The sequence below is a fragment of the Scleropages formosus genome, chromosome 15 (genome assembly GCF_900964775.1).
Source record: "Scleropages formosus chromosome 15, fSclFor1.1, whole genome shotgun sequence".
NCBI lineage: Eukaryota > Metazoa > Chordata > Actinopteri > Osteoglossiformes > Osteoglossidae > Scleropages > Scleropages formosus.
Window position 1 is genome coordinate 3671350 of NC_041820.1, and position 26240 is coordinate 3697589.

Consider the following 26240-nt stretch of genomic DNA (forward strand, 5'->3'; position numbering starts at 1 on the left):
CCCAGACCATGGAAATGCGCAACGTTCGGCAACAAGCAGCGGCGAGGGAAGGAGAAAGTCGCACGATGGGAGAAAAGCTTTTCCTTTCTAGTCACAAAACCTCCCTCATTAATGACTGCACCACATCGCAGCTACAGCTCTAATAGCAAATAATGAAATCTCTGCAACAAATTCAGGACAACACTGGCATTGTGAAAGGTGACGCACCTACAGTCCCGGTTAAATAACAGTAGTATTGTTAAGGTTGACTAGTGGTAAAAAATATGATCCTTAATTAACCACTCTTTATTATTTTTTCTTTTTATCAGTGTTACTACTTTAGTGGGTTTTTTTTATTTTTATTTTTTTTAACAAGCAGGTTGTCCCTTGGCAAGGGAGATGCGGTGGCACAGCAGGCTTGGCTGGGTCCTGCTCTCTGGGGGGTCTGGGGTTCAAGTCCCACTTGGGGTGCCTTGTGACGGACTGGCGTCCCATCTTGGGTGTGTCCCTTCCCTTCCAGCCTAGCACCCTGTGTTAACGGGTTCGGCTCCGGTTTGCCGCAATCCCACTTGGGAAAAGTGGTTTCAGTGTGCGCATGTGGGTTGTCAGTGTTTTTATTAATCATCATTTGACACCTTGTCCAGGGATACTGGCAATGTTAGGTTTGTTCAGAACGCAACATAGAATGATTTGCATTTCTTAACCAGGGAACTTTTTAATGTTTAAATTCAGGCTAAATACCTTGCTCAAGGTACTGCAGTGGAAGTAGGAGTTTGAACCCTGGTCCTTCAGTTGCAGGGAGACAGTTCTAATCACTACATCACCTGCTGCACCTCAATGACTAGACAGGGGAAAAAAAAAGGCCACCAAGAGGAAATCTGAGCCCGATTCTCTTTTCCCATCATTAATACAAAGTTGCCACTCTAAACAGAGGACGCAATGGACACAAATGGAATAACAGAGTACCTTTGAGATTCATGGGGGGTGTATCATTAAAAAAGCACAAGGATGTCAAATGAATGGAAGCACGTCTACGACATTGTTCCACAGAGTGCTGTAACAGGGGTTTGTCCAGCGAGCCAGACTGCAGCCACGCAGCTCTGGAGAGATCTCCGAAAGCAGAGCTTTGATGAGTGTCAGGACCTAGCGGTGGAGGCTCCGGGACACACGCGTACACGCGTGCGCAATCACCGGCACAGCTGCCATTTTAGCTTCGCCTGTCTCTTTGCTTTAGTGGCCACCTGCTGCATGCCACAACATCTGGGCTTGGATGTGTCTGTTGTTGGGAAGAACCGCTGCGAAAACAGCAGGGGGCCTGAACGGGTTCAGGTGTGGGTGGAGGAGAGGGGTGCTTCGGTTCCCTATACCCTCAAGTCGAATCACCCGTCTCCCATGTCATACTACACCCGCACAGTTTACCATCTGCTGGTTCAGCAAAGGCCCTTTCGTCCACTGCTGACGAGTGACTGTGAAAAAAATAAGTCCCGCCATGCTTAACAACCACTTAAGCGTGGAGATGAATAAATAAATAAATAAATAAATAAATAAATAAATAAATAAAAGTCTCACTTTGTTGTTTTTTTTTAATTCTGTAATTATTTCTCAAATTAGGCTCCCCATCAATGTACTCAAGGGCCCAGTCTGCTCAGCTGACTGGAGTCGGTTGGCACTTTGCCAGCTAGCTGTGATTTTTTTTTGTCACTCTGCAACTGTCGTGAGCCAAGTCCGTCGTTGCTGGGTATTTGGGTGTGACTTGAGGTGCATCTTCACAGTCCTCCCATTACTTCGTTACAGCTGTTTTGCTTGAGCAAGCAAGGCCATGGCGGATCAATAGCTCTGCGCGCGCTTTGTCATCACTTGTAATCCATACGACATGCGTAGCAGCATCGATTAGGAAATATAACAGTGCATTAAAAGACAAGTTATTGGACTGCCTGTGGTGGGTGAGGGATGGGAATGGCGACGGCATCCTGATCGCGTACGCGAAAAGTATTGTGTGTTAACCATTCTCTTGCTCCTCAGTGTATGGAAGCCTTCGCATCTGATTAAAATGTGCTTCTCCTTTGTGTCGCATGCGAGGAGCCCACCAAGTGTGCCGATGTAAATCATTACTTTAATTTGGCAAACCGTATGCTGAGCATCCGTCATTTACAACGAGACAGGCTGATTGAGTCATCAGTATCGGAAGCGGTCTCCAAGCACGGACTGTTTTGTTGTCAACAACAAGATTTAGGGGCCTTAGATTTTAGGTAAATTTTTTAAAAATACTTAACAGAATATTTAATTATTGTGGTTAAAATTGTAAATGAAACCAGGAGCTGCATTTGTTGACTGATTTATGGTCTCTAAAACATTTAGACTGGAGTTTGTTGTGAAGTACTATACTGCAGGGTTGGAAGGTTCAATTCCCTCCAAAAAAATGCAGATTTAATAAAAAAAAAAAAAAAAAAAAAAGAGAGATAAAAGCACTCCACTTGAACAAAGTAAAGTGCAGTGGGTACTTAAAAAATTTGTTGAGACAGGTGTTTACATATTGATTAGAAAAATAAAGTTGCCTCTGATAATAAACAAACTTGATTTTTAATCTTGTTTAGAAGGAGTGAGGATATGGAGGCCAAGTCCTCTCCATAACTGTCGCTGGGAAATAACAGAGGGGGGAGGAACTCAAGAGAGCCCAAGTCAGAACAAAGGAATCAAAGCTTAAAAAATTGAACTTCTCAACTATTCAAAATTCATGTTCTTAATAAGATGAAACAAAGTGTTCAGTTTTACTCAGTGATCTGGTAATGAAACGGAATGGAAAAACATTATTTAGACGTGGCATAAGATTGATATCATTAAAATCAAATAGAAACGGAAATGAAACTCAGAAATAGATCTGGGGGAAAAAGGATGTTTTTATAATGTAGGACCTTTTTCATCAGCTAAAACATAACATATTGACGGCACTCAAATATAGTAGCATCTCATGATGCGAAAAGATAAAATCAGTGACACGCGAAATAAGGTACACGCCATTTCTGACTATACTTTGTTATGTATCCGCCAGCACACCCGAAATCCTGAAACGGGTGCACGCGCGTGGTACACCCCACATAAGCGTGAGCCGGAGTGACCACTGACGACCTACGCGACTGCTCTTTTTGCTCGCTCTAACAAGGTTAGGCAGCAATGCGCAGCAATGCGAGCTCATGAGATTAGCAGCGGCGCCACGAGCCTCTGCAGCGTACGCCAAATCGAATGAGCGGGGTCACGGAACAAGGCCTCTGAGCCCCTGGATCGGCCTGACACCACCTCGAACCTCGGGACGTGGCTAACGAGACACGACGCGCGCAGCACGACAAGCTGTGCTCTCGGGCCTTGGAGCTCGCTCGCAAGGACATGCGCGCAAATGGGCTGGGAAGGAAACAGATCGCAGAGTTGTGTGGTGAAGGAGTTTTTCGCTCGGCCCCGGGCTCATTGTTCGGACAGCTTTCGGATCCATTCGTTTCCGCTGGTGCCCTTGTCAGTTGTATAAAGAATTAAGCCAAAGCGCACATTAGATCTCTAGATGTGTATTAGCGACAAGCCGAGGAAGGGACTAATTGGTGGTTCAAAGCCCAAACCCTGGAATGCCTCACCATCAGTCTTCATTGATTCCAGCAAACAGGCATGGATGTTTACAAAGGGCCAATGCACAGTTTGTCTTCCTCGTGCCCGTATTGACAGCCTCCGTTGGCATCAATTCCTTTGCAATTTGTCCCCGTGGGTGGGATTTTCTAAATTGCAAAACAGTGGTATGATGGCTTTCCATCTGACTTGAATTCATGATCTATTGCAGGCATTAAACACCTTAGCCCAGCTAGGGAAGGGTGCTCAACCCGAACTGTCGCACAACTCAGGGATCCAACAGCACTCCATGCACTCAAAATAGACTGGCATTAAGATCAATGACTCGGATCTGAGTGAGGTGACTAAAAAATCACAGCCGCCGTCTGTCCAGCAGAGGTTAGCACATATCCTTGCAGCCACACTCCCTACGTACCCTGAAGCAACTCTTTACACCATTGGCGTAACAGAATAAGGGACAAATCCCACCCCACTGTACACACGACTGTCCTCTCTTACATCATTTTGTCATTCCTTATTACACCGAGGCTGCCAGCGAGGTTGCTGTCACATCCTCTTACCTCCGGGAGAGTTTTAATCTCTGTTATATAGTGTCACATGACAGCAGGGGTGAGAGAGGTGAGCGAACTGCTTGTACAGCATGATTTGGGGTCTCAACAGAGCTCAGCAGGAACGTAGATTCCCTCCCAGTTCCTGGACAGCGTCCAGTTGCTCTCCCTCTTGCCGCCTGGATGCCATCCAGACGAGAGACACAGAGCCTTTCCGGTGCGACAAGGGCATAGCGGCTAGACCGGCACTGTCCGAGTTATCTTGTGTCAACAGGAGGTTTAATAAATACCAATTCATTTCCAGTGCTGAAAGAAGGAACGTCTCTGCAACTGATTTCTATGATTTTCAGTAACAGCAAAGGTGGTGGAGGGCCTGAACCATGCCTGCGAATGCTGAAGCGCAACCCTTCCTGCTATTGGACTGGGTTGGGCTGCTCCATCTGGGACACGCCTGGATAAATCCGGGCTTCATAGACCCCAACCTTGATGCTTGTTCTTTCTCGTTGTTCATCTTCCTCATCTACTTTGAATCATGCCGAGCATTCGGCAGTCTAGCCAACATTCAGCTATAAAAAGAAGTAACAAATAGCAGAGTGGTTAAGAACATCAACTTATCACTTGAAGGATGTCAGTTGAAGTCCAGTCTCCAGAGCTGCTGCAGAATCCTTGTTTTAAGTTTTTAGACTGCACCGCTGCATAGATGGGTACAATTCTTTAAATTCTTTAGCTAAAAGCTAAGTGAGGAGTTAATAACAACTAAGCATGGAAATTATGATGTAAGTGTGATTGTCATGAAGCTTTTCCTTTTCAGACATGGCTCCAGTTCCTTTTTAGATGTAGCTCTGAGCGTACGATCATCTGTGAGCAGCAGTTCAGATCATTTTTACTCAATATCGCTTTTAAGGTAGGTGACCTGTGACCCTCTTAACAGACTGCCGCTACCATGGTCAGTAGCCGTCGCAGCAGTGCCGTGCCAAATCCAGAACGAAGCTGAGATAATAGAAGGAGGAGGAGAGTCCGTGTCAAACTCCTGTGAAAGCCCCAAAGACCAACGGCCTATCGTTCCAGCTCTGTTCCCCTTTTAAACTCAATTACGCGCATTTCCTTTCTTGCTTTTTATAGATAATGTCCGCTGAAGGGATGGGGTTGCTACCTCGCTCTGACATGTCGTTCGGCTAATGATTTCCTGAAGAGGAGAAATGGGCTCTTTCTCTGCCTGGAAGTCTTTGGCTTGACTGCACGGAAATACAGATGGATTCTGAATGGCAACATTATGAATGATATTTTGGCTTACAGGAGCAGCAGCGTAATGAAACGCAGACGGCAGCCAGCCCCGCAATCAGGACCCTTTTGCAGCTCCACGTGTCGGCAGTTCCCATAATAGCTGTCACACGTGGACTCGGGGCCCGGGTGGGCTGGGGTTGGGGGGTCTGCAGGCCCCAGAAGCAATATGAAGTCATGAGGCAAATAAATGAGACAAAGCCTATTCCAGGGACCTGCCGGCTGTGCTTTCTCCTCCATCCCTCTTCCCCTCTCCCGCACCGGCCCCTCCCGAACTCCACTCAAACTAAGGAGCCACCAAGCGAAGAACGCACATATGGGGAACCTTAATCGCAAAAGCTCTACTCCTATTTATGTCCAATGTGTGGTCCATCATTTTGTGTGTGTTTTGTGTGGATACCCTTAGGATCTGGGGATGGGGTGCTGCAGGACACCAGGTGGGTGGTAGGAGGAGCAGTCTTTAAGCATCAGAGTTGATGATTAAAGCCTGGCAGAGAAAGTCCAAGGAAAGCAAAGTCAGCCCTGTCACTCAATCAGTCTACTTAAGCCAAAGTAGAAAAAAGAAAACTGATCTGGGCAAAATGTACAGAATCGGCGGAGGTAAAATAAGGTAAAAGCCTGCGCTAAGAATCGACAAAAAAAAAAAAAAAGTAAAAACGCTGCAAGGATACAGTCTCTGATGCTTTCGCCATCGTTCAGCTTTGATCCTTCAGTTAGATCTGAGACTTCTGGATGGAGCTGGAATCAGATGATGCTCGATCCGGTTTGAAGACATGCAATTTAGGCATAACGGGTGTCGTTCCATAATAATTACCGCATCGGCCAAAATAATGAAGCCTGCGCTCCACGCCTGGAACTGAGGTCATCGGTTGTCTGACTGCCTGTGGACCAAAGCAGCCGAAAAGGACTCGATGGTGATCCTCACAGTCCAGTTACTTCACCCCCCAGGCTCTCAGACGAAGACATGAAAATGAGAGTTTCAAAAGAAGTTTTTTTTTCCCTTCACATAAGTCAACAGAACCTCGGTATCAACAATCTGGAGAACTTCTGAACTGTTGTTTTATTGGACTCTAAATTATAACACGAAAAACTTCACAAAAAGTTACTTCTCTGATTAAGTTCTAACTTTTCTGAAAGCGGGTGAAGGACCAAATTTATATATACGTTTTGATATTTGCTGCTGCTTATTTTTCCCCAGAGCCGAAGATGTAAAGTTATTTATTAGCAGCAAAGCTATTTTGCAGCGACGCTGACGTCAGAGGAAACCAGATGAGTTGGATCATAATCTTGAAGGCAATGCCACTTAGTCTTTGTCTTTATGTGAAAAATTAAGTGACATTAAGTCAACTGATAAAAACTATTTTATATAAGCAGTAAAATGTGCACACTCTATTCATCACATGCCTTCTTCCACCTTCCAGTGTTTGATTTGTACACCAAGCTAATTTACCCGGTTGCACAGCAGAGTAATTTTTACTGCATCAATTACTTTGCATAAGTACCTTGATGAAGGGCACTACAGCAGGAGTGGGAATTTGAACCTAGGATCTTCCAATTGCAATTCTAACCACTATACAGCCCTACTGTAATCCAAGAAACGAGGTATGTCCTACCATACCTAAGGTACTCACCTTGTTACAAGAGGGTCCAAATTCAAATCACAGCAGGGACTGTTCTGCTGTGTAGCTTAATATGTGGACTGAAGTCTGCCATACTACACCGACTACAGATTGTCTAATTTTGCACACTAAAAGTAAAGGAGGACACTACACAGTTTTAAAAATTTAAATTTTCCGGATTCAGTCCTCCCCCAAATAAGGTCAATCACTGCAGCGGAAACGGGGCGTCCGCAAAGTACCTTCTGAGCGTTTACATATGAAAGACTAGAATACAAACTGGTAAAACACAATAAAAGTCGGCCGTATTTGAATAATGAAGATTTCCTCAGACGAATCGCATACAATTGTGGAATGCAATTAAGTCTTTCTTTGCGACGCAGAGAGCTTAAGTAACGCGTCTGGAGCAGAACATCATTATTCAATCCAATTTCACTTGCAGGCATTCGAACGTAGAGCAAAGAAGCACTCAGTAACAACTCCTCCCAGAGTGGGAGCTCACCTTGAAATAAGCAAAACCAGTCCTGCCCTTTTAACTACTACAATTTTTCTTGTTTTACATGAAGAGAAAAGATGTGACTGTGTGTCACAATTACTAGGGCGATGTTTTCATCCAGCATATTAAACATTGTAATATTTGTTCATGTAACCTCATGTCCCTTGAAACCCAGAAGCTTCCATAAAAGTACATAAAAACAAGTGTAAAGGCCTGAATGAAGGTAATGATGCACTTTTATGGTGCCAGATGTATAGTACATTTACTCCAGATTCTATGTCAAAGGTGGGATAGAAAGCTACTGACAGAAACAGGGTGTTTATAGGGTGCGGAAACCAAAAGTCATGAGAGCAGGAAAAGTAGGAAACTGTAGAGTTGGTGGAAAAGACCTAGAAGCAGTTGACAACTTCTGCCTCTAGGGATCAAAGATCAGTGGCGAGGGATGTAGCACACAGGGGACATGCTGAGGATTAGGCAGAGCTGCAACCAAAGATCTTATATAGATCCTCAAATGCTGTGATGTTTCCATAAAATTAGAGGACTGATTGCAATTCTGTCTTCTTTAATGCTTCATGGAAGCAAAAGCAGAACAGGACAAACATGGACTCCTCTGATCTGTGGTGCTGGAGGAGACTTAAGGACACCATGGACAACTAGGAAAGGAAACAGACAGATTCACTGGAAGCCGAATGATAAGGCTGAGCTGACCGTACTTTGGACACACCTTGAGAAGAATGGATTCTCTCAAAGGAAAAGAGGATGACCAGTAACCAGATGGATGGACTCAACCACGGTGACAATGGATCCAGCCTTTTCAGCACTAAGGACACAAATGGAACACAGAGCTCTATGTGCAGTACAGTAAAATGGGTGAGTACACATGGCCAACAAGAAAAATACCTGTTTGGTATATCTCTGGGAATTGTTGGAGAAGAGCTGTAAAGTCACGTTGGCCCATTTCCTGATCAGACTTGTTAATCAAATACCAGATGCCCAACAAACTGATTTCCATCAGTGGACTCAACCCTCAGACCAGTACTGCGTGCGGTCACCAAGAGTCAAGATCAACTGGGCGCTTAACAGCAACAGACTGCATGGAAGAGACTAAATCTCTCTACAATAATTTACTTAAAGAGCTTAATGTTTATTCACTCTTCCAGCTCCTCCGACTGTCTCCCAACATGCACCAGCTCCCTTCTAAAACCCAGCTGGCCTTTGTCAGGCGTAACTAACATCCCTCCCAGTTTGCAGAGAGTTCTCCCGCAGGAGTCCGTCGGGGCCCTGGCCTATCGGATTAGCATGAAAGCGTGAATTAATAAGAAACTCCCATGCTTAGATGTTTAGCTACCTAATAAAAAAGGGGAATGCCAAAGGAGGCACAGAAGAAGAAGAATTTTAAAAAAAGAAAATGGCTGTGAGCTGCGGGGATAAGCTGCTGACTCGGCAAAACGGGAAGTGCTGGAGCATGACGGGCAAGCGGCGTGGCCCCGATGCTCAGCCTAGCGTGGTACATCCTAATCACACCGGCACACGCACACCTGAGGGCCCTACATATACATTAAAGGCTATTATCATAATTCACTTTAGAAAGCCTGACACACGCACCTTCCAAAGGTGAGCGTGAGAGTGTGTGTGTGTGTGTGCGTGTGTAAGATTACCGCTGTGTGTGCACATCAGAACATTTTTCACCTGCTGCTTGTCCTCACTAACCTGCTGAGACCTGGACCACTGATACTGATACTCCTCAGACGCGTGTCAGAAGGGAGGCCTTGCCTGATTTCATTGGTGGTGGCAATGATAATTGGTTTTTATTTTCAATTAGGCGACGTTAATGACGGGCCATGATGGCACCGGTCAAAACAAGGGCCACGGTGTTCATTAATTAATTGATTTTTCTTGGGTCACCTCTACGTGACGTCGATACTGTGTCTGTCTGGCCAAGGTACGAGACACAATGAAGACGTGAAGAGATGACATGGCCTTTGCGTTGCTTGCACCCGGCACAGAGGACACGATCTGAGAAAGGCTTCTGACGTCTCTCCCTTATAGTTCCACACTGCGGATTCCTGTGGTAATACACTGTTTCCCCTTAGACAAAATAAGTCGACCCTGCTTGTGGTCACCATCACGATCCACTGTCTGGTGGATCTCACTTCTCCGTGGTCACTCCAACCGCCCACATGTTCGTTTGATCCCTCCGCCATCTGATGAGCCGAGTCTTACTACCGTAAGCAACCCCCCCATGTATCCACCCCCACAGTCCCAGCAGGGCTCTGGTTTCAAAGTCTCGATCCACCATGCGCCGTACGACTGACTTGGGGAATAACAGGGTACATAGTGCCAAACGCTGGAACCAGAAACCCTCAATGCAGGCCGGAGAGGACAGGCTTCCACGTTAGAGCGCAGTCTATCTAACATCTTAATCCTGGAATTTACACACCAGGAGATAAAAAGCATCAGTAAAAATGAGACAATGAAGAAGAAGAAAGGGAAAAAACACGTGTGTTGAGTGCAAGAACAGAGACCAGGCTTAGGAGCACAAGCAGTGCTCCTTTGATGGAAACGACATCAAAGCCGTGCGCAGGAGCCTTGGGCAAGAGGGGTCTCCAACAACTCTGCCGCCGCCGCCACCGCCGCCCCACCAACACCCATTGGACTGCTGAGGAATGCTGGAACCCGGAGTCAGGAAAGAGCGACAACGGCAAGCACCAATAGAGTTAGGAAATTGGAGGGATGCTGTTTAGGGCGTTGTCAAAGGGGGTGGGGCCTCAAGGCATATCTCAGCTAAAATCAGATGGGACCTGCGAGTGAGGCTGTTGTACAAGCACCCAATTAATCGTAGGCACAAAGGACCGGAACACCAGCAGGACGGCAGATCCACCAGGGATCACCCACAGAGAGGCGGTGGGATTAAACGTGGATTAAAAGACTGCAGTACATTGTAATCGGTCCCCCCGCGCGATTAGTCAAACAAATCAAACAGGACGTGCACAATGACCCCGGCATCGTTTTCACAGCACGGCATAATCACAGCTCTTGAGTGCAGTCTGATGGGCTAATTGATAGGTTGAGAAGTATTGTTCTGATAATGACGCGTCCTCTTGTGAAAGAATAGCATTTTCTCTTTTTTTGGTCAGGAAAAAAGACTTGTTTGAAAAACTGAAATGAGTGAAAAGCTGCTCACCTGTGATGCAAACCCCGGTGCCAATTTCGTGTAATTAGCCCTGCTTTGGAGCGAGTGTCCGCACAACAAAGCATTGGCAGTAGGAGCCGTTTCACCGTGGTGAAAAAGGGCAGACAACACACGCAGATGACAGAGTAAATGTAGGTGACTCAGAGACTTGGAGACCATTCCGCTCCGGACCTCTCCCAAAATATCCGAGGACCTTTCATATTCGCTGTAGGTTGGACCTCTGTGCTGCATCCTGGGTGGTTGGATTTAGACCCAGAGGCTGGAAAAGGGAACGACTGTGGGAACTGGGTGGAGGAAAGATGTAAAAAACAGGAAGGTCAAGTCAGTGAGGGCAGCAGGTGCTGTAGTGGTTAAAGTTACCACAGTGCACTCTAAGGACCTGGGTTCGAATCTCCCTCCTGATGTAGTACCCTTGATCAAGCTACTTAACCTGAACTGCTCCTGTAAAAAAATTTCTCCATTACACCCATAACTCTGAAAATGTGAGCACTCCTGCCCACGTAAACACACACACAGATGGCCCTCCCAACACTACAGACGTCAGAGATGTAGCCTGTTCTCTTCGATTAGATGGGCAGCAGACAACATTTTGATTCCATTAGCACAAACATTACGAATAACAAGTTTCCCTTTTTTTTAAACTTCTATTTCCAAGTAACAAACTCATGAAGCCGTAAGTCTGACCCCATGCCTGGTTTTGTTTATGAAGGTGGGGAGGGGGTTGTAATTAGCTTTAGCTGATTTCACGCAGAGCCCGACTCATTAAAGAGGCAGGCGTGCAAGGAGATTGTAGAGCGCCGCAGGACTTGTGCAGTGGAATAGCGCCCCCCATCAGGATGTGCGGGGAATTTCATGGGTCATCTCCTGAGACTGTCCATGGGGACGTCTTGAGGGTGGGATCAGGCCTAGTCAGAGGGTGGGTCTTAGATCAAGTGGTACGGTGCTGCGGTAAACTTGCACAGACCACACTGGTCGCGCCTTCTTTGCACATCTGCGCACTCTCAGTCCGATCTGCTAATACCAGAACACAAACAGAAAGCCCTGCAAAGAAAAGAGAAACGGAAATAAAAATTGCACTTTTGACTTCGTCGTCACAGTCGATTTCTTCACGGTGTCCAGTTATTCCTCTGAACGGTCGTATTCAAACCAAGTGACGGAAGCTTGAAGCCTGGAATTAATTCTATTTTCTCCCAGAGGGAAGGAGAGCACCGGTGGCTTCTCAGTCATCACACCGCTGGCCCCTACAAGACCAGGGGTGTAATTAAAACTTAATGTAGTGCGGCGGGTAATTTATTAGAAAAACATACAGCAGGCTCATAAAAAGTGATGAGCTTTGTGTTGGGCCGATTCCCTCCACTGCCCTGAGTTTATTGGCTGGCTGCTTGTAGCTCATTAATGAGGCGTGGGGACGAGACTTCGTATGGCACCAACTGTGCAGAGGCCTACAGGTCGGGGAGGGAGAGGGGGGTGGTCAACGCCCCGGTCTCATCAGCATCGCTGCCAGGGCACATCATCAGACAAGTTGAGAGAGAAAAGTGACACCCTGGACAGATGCTCTTTACAGTACAGAGGCTCCTTACACCCTGTAGTGGGGGCTTCATCGGACAAGGTGGGGTGGGGGACAGACTGGGCAGATGCTGTGTTTACAGAACAGAGATTTTTACAACAAGGGAAACTGGCATTTCAGCACACAGATGCACTTCCCTCAGCCCCCCACCGCAGAGGAAGGTGGCAGCTGCGCGGTCCTCTCTGCGGTGATGGGTGCTTCACTTCCCCTGGGGAACTTCCGTAAAGTTCCCACGTAGTCTTTATTTAGCGCATTGTCACCCCGTGCACGGCGCTCAGGTCGGCCCACAGACAGCGGAGGTGGGTGCCACTTACCCACAATGCGGCGACACTTCGGATTGGCGCTACAGCATGACAAATTGCCCCCTGTCTTCAGTAATGCTTCTTAATTATTTAGCTAAATAGGAACTGCAGCAGGGCCCATCGAGCCTCATGGCAAGGGCTTGATCGATTTTTGAAGCACATTTCCAAACAAAGCTGCGGCTGAAACAACAAAGACGTTTTGCTTACATTTATTTATTTAGCAGACGCTTTTGTCCAAAGCAACTTCCAGCGAACTCTACGTAGCATTATCAGCCCACACACCTTATTCACCGCAGTGACTTACACTGCTAGACACACTACTTACAATGAGTCACTCATCCATTCATCAGTAGAACACTCTCTCTCTGTCACTTACACACTATGGGTGAACCTGAACAGCATGTTTTTTGGACTGTGGGAGGAAACCAGAGCACCCAAAGGAAACCCACACAGACACGGGGAGAACATGCAAACTCCACATAGACTGAGCGGGAATCGAACCCACATCCTCTCGCACCACCCACATGCTGTGAGACAGCAGCACTACTTGCTGTGCCACCGTGCTTAAATAACGCTATGTTACTAAATATTACAGTGCATCCGCGTGGTATAACAATGAAACTTTGTTTCTGGATAGTTTGCATCCAAATTAACTGATGCTTAATCTCAGCAGACGGTTGCAGGAGACTCAATGCAACAAAAACAAATCCTGTATATATTAAGAAGGGCCACTCTTTTCAGGTGAGACACCAACATACTGTAAGACCAGCTGCACAACCTTACAGGTACGTAGAAGCCTCTAATTTCCCCAGGTTCTTCATGATCTCCGCCTGCTCCGCCTTTGTTTTGTCTTAAGAATAGCCAGAGTAGCTGCAGAAATGAGAGTGAGAAATGAGAAGGACCGAGTAGTCATGAGACCCCCAGCGCTGTAAATTACAGCTGCACTGGATTGCTTTCATCGCCATGAGTGACCATACTGCGACAGCGCATGGGAAAAGTGTGGAACCCCGGACACACGACTCCCAGGCGGCAACTCAGTGGGAGAGCTTCGATTTCACTGGTTTCTCTTGAAAGGTAGTTGACATAAGACCTGATGAAGAGAAATGGGCAGATTCTGGCCCAGGAACCACAGGAAAAATTGAATGGAAGCTCAGAAACAATAATGGTGTGTTTAGAGTGAGTCATTCTCAGGAGTCACTCAGGGGGGTGAGATGTGGAGAGGGCTGTGGAACAGATGACAGAAGGTAGGGAAATACACAGACTTTTATGTATCATTGCACTCATTTCACATTATCTTACATTAATCACAGCCTGAGTCAACAAATAAAAGTATTTTTTTTTTTACGTCACAGTAATACTGTAAAATATACGATAAAAGTAAAAATTACCCAGATGTATAAATGGGTAAATCACTGTAAGAAAATTAACATGTAATCCCCCAAAGGGTCAGCCAAATAAAGAAATATGAATAATTGCATTCAATCTGCAATTTCGGATGTGATTTCAGGTTTATTTTGATCGAGGATTGTGATTGGTTGAGATTGTCAACGTGACAGGAAGCAGGAAGAAGAAGCGTGCCCGTGTTAACAAACCAAGGGAAAATAACCAGTAAAATACCACCTGTAGCACGCCGAGGCCGCCCGGGGAGGGGGCGGGGACGGGGGCAAAGCAGCCACAGCTGGGACTGATTTCACTCCCTATTTCTTACCCGGTGCCCAGCAGTAGAGAGAAGAGACCGAGGAGGAGACCGAGGAGGAGAACGAGGCGAATCCGAACCCGATCCCTGAGATGACGCCCGCGTCCCGACCGACCCGACTCTCCCAGTCCCCCTGACCAGCACGAAACCTCTCCCTACCTGTTCCCTGGTCCCCCTTTCCCGTCTCCTTCCTTCTCCCCTATCTAAGGGTGAATAAAATCCCACAGCAATGGGCGACTGCATCTCCTGTCTCCTGCCTCGTCTCTTACGCCACCGTATTAGTCTGTTTGAAAACATCTTACACATTCATCTAATGGAAGTATCCTGTGTTCAAACCCCTCCTCCTGCTGTGGTACCCTTGAGTGAGGTTCTCACCCTCAACTGACAGGCTACAGTAAAAAATTCCATGCTGTATGAACAGGTAGATCGTTGTTAGAACATTTTAATTTGCCGTGGACAAAGACGTTAGATTAATAATTATAACAAAACAAATACACACAGTGGTCCGAGAGAGAAAGAGAAAGTGAGAAAGAAATTACTAAGCGTGGGCCACATACCCACTCAAAAGGCAGCAGTCTCAGTTCAGAGCCAAAGTCATGGCATAAAAGCCAGTGATGTGTATTTGTTTTATTTAGCCCCTTGGAAAGGTTCACACAGATCAGTGACCCTCTGGAGTTCATTGCCATACTTTGCTTTCCGAGCCGTCCAATTGATTCAGATGCCTGCTTTTGCGGACATAAGAAAGAGCGACATTAGTGCTGAACGCTTAATTACAACCTTGTTTAAGTGATGGCAAGGATGCTAATTAAGATGGGCTCAGAACGTAATTGGGAAGGCTAAACAAAACAAAAAAAAGCTCTGAAAGCAGTGCAGAACCGAGAACCGAGACTGAATTGTGAGGTTTCGCTGACTCTCCTGCCATTTAGAACAAGATTCAATCTTCTGGACTTTGGACCCCTTCAGAAGACAGCCCTTCAAGCTAAAATCCAAACCAAGCAAATCTTTGCACCTGCCGTCCTTCAGGTTGCTAAGGTTATGACTTCACAAAATTGTTTCAGCCAAATTAAAATGCTACCACTTGCTTCGGCTGGTAAACGGTGCCATCAGGCAGGCGTGACGGTTGATACGGGCGGAATTATAAATGATTCTAATCAACCGGCCCTGCAATTTGGAAAACGGACCAGAAACACATGATGGAATTTAACAGTCTTGGATAATAGGGAGGAACGGGGCGTGCGTTCGGGCATTGTCACAGAGCCATGGTCTTCAGATAATGACACGGGTAATTTCGACTGAATTTATTTTACAAAACAGGTCCAATAAAAGCGTAGGAGATTTCACACTCATTGTAACCCACCCTCACGGAGTCCCGATGGTTTTGGAGGAAGAAAAAGAGCCAACAGCCACTGGAGTACTCCTTATCGCATTCCAATCAATGAAATCAATAGTCGAGGCAAACAAGGGCAGCTGGGGTTTCTCCACAATCGTTTCCACGTCTGCCCAGAGTTGATTGTAAACCGGCACTCCAGTAAATGGAGACGGCGCTTTGCCACTGGTCACTGTCACAGTGCATGTGTTACACCAAGCTAGAAGGAGAAGTAAGCCTTTTGGCCTAGAAGCGTCCCATAGAGTGTGCAGTGTCTCTCCAGGATGCAGAACTCTTCCTAAGGAGTTTTATCCTGGTCTCCTGTGTGGCACTCAAAGGGACAAGATGACATGCAATCATACAGCGATGCCATGACCTCTCGGTGGAGGAACCCGTTTTTTCAGCTGCTAGCTACTTCTCTGCTTGGCTTCACTGGGGGTCCGAACAATGTTTCTGATTTGGATCACAGTCGTGGTTTGTGCGGTGGAACACGGCATACCGATTAGCATTCCAGAGCTATGCCACGAGGCGTGCCATTCTCCATGCATGACAAGAGTCACGCGAATGAGATCAGATGCTCACCAGGCCCACGAAGTGGATTCCTTGCTTACGGCACCTCCCGGGCACCAGTTTCCCATGGCAGGTGGGCGCTCATTTCAAAAGAGCAACAATTATCGATGTTGATGTCCGATTTTTCCGGTTTATGGAGCTTCCGTGAAAATGGCCTGTAATTACGGTCCTCAGCACCTCTGGGACCACAGAAGACCTCCCAGAATGCATGGCTGCTCCTGCAATTTTGCGAGATTACGAAACACTCTGCAATAAACCCATAACGCTGCACCTCTGCGGAATGATATGAACACATATTTGTAATTTGTCAAGATCTAATAGGCAAACTCTTTGATCAGTTTGCCCTATTGTTTTTTTCCCCGTTCATTCTTTATTTTTCATTGCACCATCCCTTCAAAGCTCGAGTAATACCCCATTTGCCAGGAGAGACTCGCAGGCAAGCAAAAGCAAGGTAAGCGAAGTGAAGTCGGAGCGGAATTTGTAGATTTGCCTTTGAAGTGCTCGAGTTGTGCCTGAAGAGCTTGTAATTCCACAATCCACACTGCTGGCTGACTCGCTAATGAGGCCGCCTCTTTTTGCCCCCAACTCCCTTCCTCTTGTTGGAATTGAAATAAATGAAACATTCAGTCGGACGCTTATGGGATTAATGTGGCCTTAGCCGTAGCGTGGTCTCTCCGGTTAGCGATGTGTCGCCCGTTTGAGTTGGGGGAAGGAAAAGGGGGACAGCAGGTGAACTGAATCCTAAACACAGCGCTTGGAGGATGGGCACGTCTCTCCCACCTCCCCCTGCCAGCTCTGTCGCTACCATTCTCCCATTCACCCCGTCCTTCTCTCTTCCCATCTGGCACTACCTGCCAGACTCACAGATGCTCCTTGATTGCAGAGGCGTGATGTGAAAACAAGGAACAGAGAAAAAAATGGGATGAAAACCTGACCTGCAGACACGTATCCCACAATTCCCTCTTTCCCAGCAACCGGGCCTGCCTTGCGCAGTGCCGTCTATGAGTAACCGAGCCCCCTCCGCAGGCTCTGCATGCTCAGACGCTGTTGGATTTTCTTTCCCATCATAGCCCTGTAAACAGTGTCAAGGAGAACCACGGTTCGATTGCATGGCAGGAGCAAAGTGAGGGCGTGACAGCTTGACGGTTATCCTGGCTGAATGCTGACACCCGGTCGACGGTGGGGGCAGCAAAGCGGTTTGATCCTGCTTAAGACACTATATCATGCGGAGACTACGAGCCCTTCATCCGCCCTTGCCCTAGACGACGTCCTTCTTGGTGTGCCAGATGAACCATAGAACATCAGGGAAGGTGTGCGTTTCGTCTTGTATTAGAACAATACATGAACGACAACTGTAATAGACAACGCATTCAAGACACCGTCTGATGAATCCCTGAACAGACATCTATGTAGCAAGGACTTATCTATCAATCCATCTATCCAGCTTTCAATTTTGTAATATGCTGCTTTGCCACATAGTATGACAGATTTTCTACTTATGACAATGATCCACAGAATTTTTCCAAGAGACCCTTTGAAAACTAACGTAAGCGTAGGGCTCCCTCTTAAAAAAATAAATACTGTACTGAATTTATTGAACCGACACCTGATGAACATAAAATTTCATAGATAGTAATAGCGCAGTGTCATGCTTGAAACAAGCAGGCTGGAGACAGGTAGGTAGTGGACCCAATTGCGGGTTGGTTTAATCTTTCAGCGAGGTTCATAGGACAGGACATAAATGAAGTCAGGGACAGGTGAAAGTCTTGCAAGGCAAGAATGTCACGGTACGGGCAATCCGAAGTCAGTAGGCAGGGAGAACGGGCGAGAGTCAGAAACCAGGAGCAAGGGAACAAGCAAGGCAAAGATGCTGAGGCTGCAAAACCACGAAGGTGTTTGCGAGAATCCGCGTCATGGTGTGGACTCGGAGCTCCTTATATCCCAGGGGTTCTCAATTAACCGCATGTGTTGCCGCTCCGCTCGTTCCCGGGGGCGTGACACGCAGTAATGTTTTCATTTTGCTTTTAACTTTTATTTGGTTAGTGTTATTTTCAAAACAAGCCTCCGCTTCACCAACCCCCTGTAGCCCATCCATGTACCCCCAAGGGAGCCAGGGATCCCAGGTGAAGAAACTCTGCTCTAGAGAGAAAGAGAGCGAAGACACCGCCCGTCCTACGGATGTTTCAGCGCATGAGATCCTGTCACCCTTGTTATAGTTTGCCATTCCGCCTTCACCCCATCTCCGCAATGACTCACTTCAACTCCGGCCCCCCATGCGACAGGCAGTCACCTTGCATACTTCACAGGAGGTGTGAGAACCCACTGAACAACTGGATGATATTAAACAATAATAACTCTGTTGCTGTTTTATTGAGTGGGTGACGGGGTGAACAACTGATTAATTATCAGCCTTATTAGGAGTGATTAATGATGAGTAATTAGAGAACCTGTGTTTATGACAAAACACACAAGACTGTAGGATGGCTGCTGGAATGTGAGCAATTGATGGGTTTTTTCTCCAAAAAAGTAAAAACTAGGGGTGACATTATAGGATCCAGGAGAAAACAAACCTGAAAAATTTGAACTGTGTTTTCATTCTATGCATTTTCTCACTGTGAAGGATTTCCGGCACCAAAATATTTTGGTAAACAGGGATTTGTGTATGATTGCAAGTGTAAATAGACATGTTTGATGACATGAAATGGGGCTGTTGACCTTTCCCCCATTCTCCTGGTTACAGACAGGCAGACCCCTGGTACCCTACTGGTCTTACCTTCTTTCCAGCCGTGTTGTGTGGTGCCCCCCGGTGTTCTCTCAAGTCCCACCTCTTGGGGGCCCTGCGACGACGCTACACTCCAACTGAATTCCGACCTGCACGGCTGCCCACCGTTTCCATGGCACCGGGACTCTGGCAGAAGAAGAGGGAGATGCTGCTCAGTCTGGAGCAAGGAGGAGATGGTGCACGGAAGCATAACTCATCAAATCTGACCGCTCGTCACCTGAAGTGCTTAGCTGTTAATAAACTTTTTCAAGAGGCACATTGTGTGTGGAATACGAAAAGCAAGAGAATCGTGCTTAGCACTAGGGCGGAGACTCGTCCTTCAACTAGGTGACGTTTTCTGTTGAATCTTCATGCCACTCGACCCCGTTACTCCACCGACCGCAACTCGATTTCATTTTGATGGCCATGTCAAAAAACCCAGAACGCAATGAGACTTGAGTTAAATGCCATTGAAGCTAACAGCACTGTTGAGGACCACACCGTTTTGTGAGAACATTGATTATAGTGTGCTGCTGATGGCTGATTCACAGCACAGCCAGTGAAAGCCATTCAAGGTGAATGCAAAAACCATTTTGGTCAATAAGCATCTCCACACCTGACTGGGCACCTTATTCTGGGTCTTTCTTAAAACCGACACGTTTGTTCTACATGGAGCTGCCTGATGTATCTACCCATCTTGGAATGACACTGAGCCCACACTGCTACTCTTTTTCTAGCATCCCCTTCAAACATACTCATGAGCACTTATACATATTTGTACATATATGTGTGTACGTGTGTGCAACAACATTTCCAGAAAAACACCAAATATTCAGCAAGTTTCTGCAAGTTCCCAGCCTTTCTGACACCTGTAGCATGTCAGGGTGGTCGGAAGTGGGGGCGGAGCCGGGGATGGGCCAGCAGCAGCTGGAGCTGATCACAACCTCTATTTCTTCCCCTGGACCCGCCAGTGAGAGAGAGAGAGAGAGCGAGAGAGAGAGGGACGGACGGACGGACGAGCCGATGACAGAGTGCCCCAAGACGTCCACGACCCCACGCACGAAGCTCCCTCACGGTCTACCCGTTCCCTGTCCTCCCGTTCCCCTCTCTGTCTTCTTCCCCACAACCCTGAATAAACACCCCACACAAGAAACTTCCTTACTTGTGCCAGCACATCCTTTTACAACACCATCTCACTTGCCCTCGACATTCCTCAACACCACCTATGTTCATAACTCCATATGGCACGCACCCCCACACACACACACCAACAACCAAGAGGAAAAAAGATCTTCCAAGTTCTGGGCCTGTGTGATGTACTTCTCAGGGGCAGCCTCCTCAGAAAACAAGGAGAAGAATTGATGACTTACGAAATGGCTCGGGACAGAGATTTCATTGCCCATTTATCCTCATTTAGACCCCTCATTTATTCGACATCTTTATGCCCCTGAATACATAATCATGTCCTCTTTAACATTACTCAGTGTGATTCTTCTGTTACATCATTAAAGATGACAGCTCATTCGGATTTCCACAACTGCCAACATAAAATAGCTACATTAAACATTCTCCGTTTCTTTTACTTTGAGGTTTCAAGGAAATATTCGGGCCAAGAGACATACAATAATGTTTATTATATTGGTCATAGCAAAGAATCCAGTCGAGTTGAGCCAGAACAAACATGATGTTGGCAAGAAGGTAGAAGGTGACGTGGTCCTACCACTGCCACATCGAGACTGCACTTGTTAAAAGCGGTCACTTCAAACATTTTCCGCAGGTGAGAAACTGTCATTTCGGCGCCCCTGCTTCAACTGAGCAGGATGTTGGAATATGTTTTTTGATGTTCATTTTCCTGCCGAGGGGTATTTAACAGGCGGACACTGAAGAGGGTGAACTGTGCCAGTGAAATTGCTGTCCCCAGACAGTTGCAAACTCGCCTGGGCTGGTAAAAAAAGCCTCGGCGATATTACATCCACCAGCTCCTCACACCCCCCCCCCCTCCAAAAGGTTTGTGTAAAATGACATGAGATCATTCTGTGATAAGCAGTACTTTCAGAACCCATTCTGAGCCCACTCTCCTGTTATCCCTTCCAGTCATCTTTCCACACAGACCCTGGTGTAATTAAACTATCTATGAATACTAATGGGATAGAAATGTAAGATGATGGGAGAGGAAACTTCTGGACATAATGGCCTATACAATAAACCATTTGAGAGCTTGCTAAAAAAAAAAAAGGTGGGGGGGGGCGGGGGGCGAGCAGGCGGCGGACTGCACTTACAGACTATCAATTTGTACATTTGAAATAGCCAATTATTACAGCCCCCTTTACACCCCCCCCCAGTCTGAGAGGGCAATGTGATAAAGGCATCATTGAAAAGAGTTTGCAGTGTGTAACCATGGTTTGGATGATGAGAGACTCTTAAAATCACACCCAGCTGCATTTCTGGGAAGCTTGAACACCTCCAAGCTTTTTCACGCCCTCTGTGATCAAACTGCGCTAAAACCTGGTCCTGCTGAACTTTAGGAGTGTAATACTGGAGTTGTCTGAATAAAGGTGCCTCCCAGAGCAAATTAATGATACCATGTGGTAGGGTGAGCAGAGACAGGCCTGAACACATCTACAAAACATGAGATCTGCTTGGTTTAGGGGGACTGAGGGTCAGGTTGTGGGCACAAGCTGAGGGTCAATGAGGATGACTACTACCCCCAACCCACCCTCCAGTATGAGGCCAGTGCAGATTAAGCACCTCAGTTTATCTGATGGCCAGAAGGTGGATGCAGCTGTCCCTATGTCTTGGCTGATGGGCAAAAGAGCTAATCTGGACCCCAACTGCTCTGGTGTCTTTCCCAGCAGCTCAATGCACCACGTCCCCAAACCAGAGAGATGCGCTAAAGCGGAGAGTCTTTGACATTAATCGCAAGAAAAGAGTTTGCTGCCACAGGAAAGAAAAAAAACTGTGAGAAAAATATGACCCAGTAGGGTTTTCTGGTAACAAAAAATATATTTCTGTTTGCCATTATCACTGGGGTAGCGGTTGCTGCTGTTGTTTATGTATCTATTCAACTATTTTACAGCCATAATATTCGGCAGGGTAGCGTTGCTCTGCAGAGATTACACTGCACTGTCAAACGCACATGCTGAACGGACAGATAAAAGATGGGCCGTGAGAGGGATGTGACAGACCGGGAGGAAGGGAAAGCGACAAGGGCAGGCAAAACAGAATAAAATGTGAAGGGAAGACGACTGTGCTGCGGAGAGACATTTAACGGGTGTTGTGCATTGAGCTCCCTTTTTGGGGATGCAGGAAGCTGAAAAGAATGCATCTGGTCTTGGTTTTTTATGGGTATGATAGGATTCATGGCTACCCTCCTACTTCCTGTAGTGTGATGACACATGTTGGGTGTGGGGGGATGATTAGTCCTGGACAAATAAAGACATGGGTTGCGGTAGAACAGCAAGTGATGAACGACATGGAAGGCTGGGGTGGGGGCATCTGGTGCGGTGACTCATCCACTGTAAAGTTGTATCGACACAGAATGAGCTGAGGATATGAGGAAATTGCAAGTCAAGGGTGCTGCCTTATGGGATAAGTAGCGCCCCATCGGTTTAATTCCTGTAGAAGAGAGCAGATCTAATGAATCACCAGCCTATGTAGGAACACTGCCCATGACCACCATTCAAGAACACCACTCTAATGGACCTTCTACCCATCCAGGACTGTTGGCCGTCTCTCGGTTGCAATATTTAATACGTTACAACATTTAGCAGATGCTGAAGACACAAGATATTCATCAAATCAGCACAAATCTCTCGCACATCAGTCATCGGCAAGGCTTTTCTCCACCCCCACCCACCTCACACTGCCTCTCACTGTTATTCTTTCTAACCACGTAAAGTGCATTTGTCATTTCTCCCACTAACATCATAATCATAACTTAAGTCTCGGCCCCCACTTCTCAGAATGTTTGCGCTGATGCCGTCATCTAGCCTTCATTTATGGCACTGCCCCGATTTTGATTTTGCTAGCCAGCCTTTTCTCTTGCTCTGTGCATCTCCCCACCTCATCCTAATCTGCGAGTCCTCCCCTACCCTTGTGTTATAGGTTCAAACTGTGGCTCAAAGGAGCGTAAATGAACTCCCATCACAAGTCCCTACTCCCACAAACTTGGCCACCACTGTCACCGTCAACAGACCCTTACTCATATAAAGGAAATTACACTCCAGCTTTAAGGCTGAGTGCAGGCTTTACAGAGACAACAGACATCCTCAACAACACGGGAGAAAGCGCGTAATGAGCGCAACCTTGAGTTCAGGTGATCCGCCTTTTTTTTTTTTGGTGCCAGTGGAGTGCTTCATAATGTTCTCCTGCTCTGTCACTTCTTGAAACGGGCTTCCTCTCCCTTCAATCACGGAGCACTTTGAAGAAGCTATGCTCGGGATAAAACGAGATACAATCGCTTAAAAGGGGAGCCTAAATGTTTTATTCATGCGCGAGATGAAATGTGTCAGAGCGCTACTGTACCTCGGTAACACCCGAGCTGGCTTCCCTCAGATGAAACTTAGCAATTTACACAAACAAATCCCACAATGGCGGTGCTCGGCGTGCGCGGCGAAGGCATGCGCTGAGCACTCAAAGGCAAACAGCTTAGCTGAGTATTACATTCATCAGCTAACTGTTTACCCTTTACCCTCTGGACCCCTCGTGCATGATGGAATATAGAAAGAAAAAATCAATGTAACGTAACAATAGTCTTATCAGTATGAAAAATGTGGTATATTTGAAAATAACTGCTTTCAAAGTTATTTAGCTTCCATATTCTACCCTTCGGGTAAAAGAGGGTTCCTTCGTAGGGTTTGTTCGTAGGCAGGTGCCACGGGATAATTCTTCTAGAAATCTGATATGCATGAACTTTAACTTGCCATTTATCAGCGGTGCCAGATTTGAGGCCACGGAGCCCAACAAGGACGGCAGCGCGTGCCCCTGTTGAGTACAGGCTCTCTGCCGTGCACCTAATCACCCAGCCTGTCTGGTTCATTAAAACCTGACAGTGGTGAACTTTGCCGTCATTTCTGCGATGCGCAGTCACCATAAGCTGTGTTAAAGCATAGGCACGAAAATGTCAGACCTGTTAAACTTAAGTACACACCACTGTGGCATGGGAAGACAGTTGCTTTTGGCATGCTCCTATTTGAGGAGCTGCAGGTCCATGCAAACATTAGTGAGCAGCTCAATACTGGCAGTTAAAGAGATACTGAAGGTGTCCCCTGCAACCCTCGAGGAATAGATGGACTTGCACGCCTCATCAAGTCGAATCGCACTTCTGTTAAAATCATGCATGCTTCTGTTGTGTGTTTTCAGGATGAGTTGCGTAAATCACGGCACAGGGTGTTCTTGTACCTCTTCGCCAGACTTCACCCAGAGATCACCACTTGTAGTTCTACTGATTTACTACAAAGAGTAATAATGGCAACAGCAATGATAATGACGACGACGATGATGATGGCAGTCATCATTATGTTTATTCGTTTTAGTGCACATTCACTGACCAATGCATGTAAATAGGAAATGTAGCAAGCGTTCTCTCTGAGTGCCAAACAATTCCCACTTGCAAAATTATTCTGTGCTCCAAGGACAACTTAATACATCCATAAGTAAAAAAAAGAAAAATTGAATGAAGTTTCATTACTTTTGAATTGCTCTGTAATATCAGCGTCGGACAAAGTTTAAACTTTTTATATATACGCTATTAATTACTATTCCTTTTCCAACATAAGCTGTGTTGTTTATTAAAATGTATATTCAAATAAAAGTGTTTCATATTTGATAATTCTGCATGTAGTCCAGCTCATTAGTTCTGCTAAATTAATGATGATGATGACAAAACCCATTGGACTTAAACAATAAAAATAAACAATGGAAGGCCAGGATAGAGGTGGCTTTTTGCATCTTTGCCCACTGGAAGCAAGTCGCCTGGTAGGACAATGACTCCAAAACCCTCTTTTGAGCCTCACTGACCTATGGCGAGCCACTTACCTGCTGGCGTGGTCTCCACCGGGAAGCTCAGCTCGTCTTCTGCCATCCAGGTGAAGTTCCAGTAGCCTCTAGGTACCCCAGCGCCACGTCCAGACTGGACCGTACCTGTGCAGAGATACGTCACACAGTTACACATCAACCTGGGGCAACACAACAGCAGCAAAGCTCTGGATTTACTGGGACTGCAGAAAGCCATCCCCACGGGCCATGCTCTCGAAGAGCCATTGATTCGCTGCCACACTCAGGTATCTCCTGTGGCTCCTGGTTAAATCAACAATTCTTAGCTTGCCAAAGGAGCGCGGGGACACACAACTTGGAGAGATCTCTGCCGAAAAACACTGTTTGCTCACTGAAAGGAGAGCAGAAGCCACATTCCATATAAAGACATCACCAGAAGAACACGCTGTTCCAGAAAAACGCCAACACACCGTAGTACGTGTACCCCATGCACGGTAACTATTTAGAGAGTGCCGACAACTGGGTTTTGAGGAAGAACTGGTCGTACGCTCTGGCGTTCTGGGAAGCCGATGGCATTTTAACATTTTAGAGCTAATTAACATGACATCTCCCTAGGAATATTTCCAGGTGCCCAGAGGCCACACCGGCCATCTGTGGCGAGGAAGCCTTGGGAACACGAACTCGCCTGTATTCGTTTGTCTCAATCTCCCGCTTTCGTGTTGCTCAGGCTGACACATTTGGACAGCTGGACACCTTCAGGGTGGAATTGTGCGACTGGCGCTCTCCTCCAAACCTTTAACGTTACACAGTGAAGATGACAGCCCATTGAGTGTAAAGAATTAGTTACAGCAACACACATCAGAGGAGATCTGTCTGTGTTCAACTCCTCCCAAGCTGGCGAGGGTGTAGTCCTTGGAAAGGGGACATAAGGATAGGGTAAATTCTGTCCATCAAGTCCAGTTTGACTCATAGTGACCACTCACATAGTTACATGCCATAATCCGGAGCCTTTCCCAGAAGCACAGGGTGCAAAGCAGGGTATAACCTTGGATGGGATGCCAGTACTGATGACACACTGGATCTTCCTAAGTATGATATTGCCTCCAAAGATAAGTTGGAGACTATAAGAGCTTCAAAGGAGCACTTTAGTCCAGATGTTTCATCTGGACTGAACCACGCCCCATAGATCCCCAACCGCCTTGCGCTGAAGCAGCATAGAAGCATCTATGACAGGGGCCACCGATCAAGCGGTATTTGACAAT

The 26240-nt window shown here is 46.6% G+C and overlaps 1 protein-coding gene across 1 annotated transcript in view; it reads right to left on the reverse strand.

The window, feature by feature from the left end:
* The window catches only part of alk (ALK receptor tyrosine kinase), a 241376-nt gene that overhangs the window by 121271 nt on the left and 93865 nt on the right, over positions 1 to 26240 (reverse strand). The window contains exons 2-5 of the mRNA XM_029258577.1: positions 25021 to 25125; positions 19095 to 19131; positions 8734 to 8737; positions 1111 to 1135 (exon numbers count right to left, since the gene is read on the reverse strand). Coding sequence (XP_029114410.1) covers positions 1111 to 1135; positions 8734 to 8737; positions 19095 to 19131; positions 25021 to 25125 — 171 coding nt within the window. The remainder of the gene's footprint in view (positions 1 to 1110; positions 1136 to 8733; positions 8738 to 19094; positions 19132 to 25020; positions 25126 to 26240) is intronic.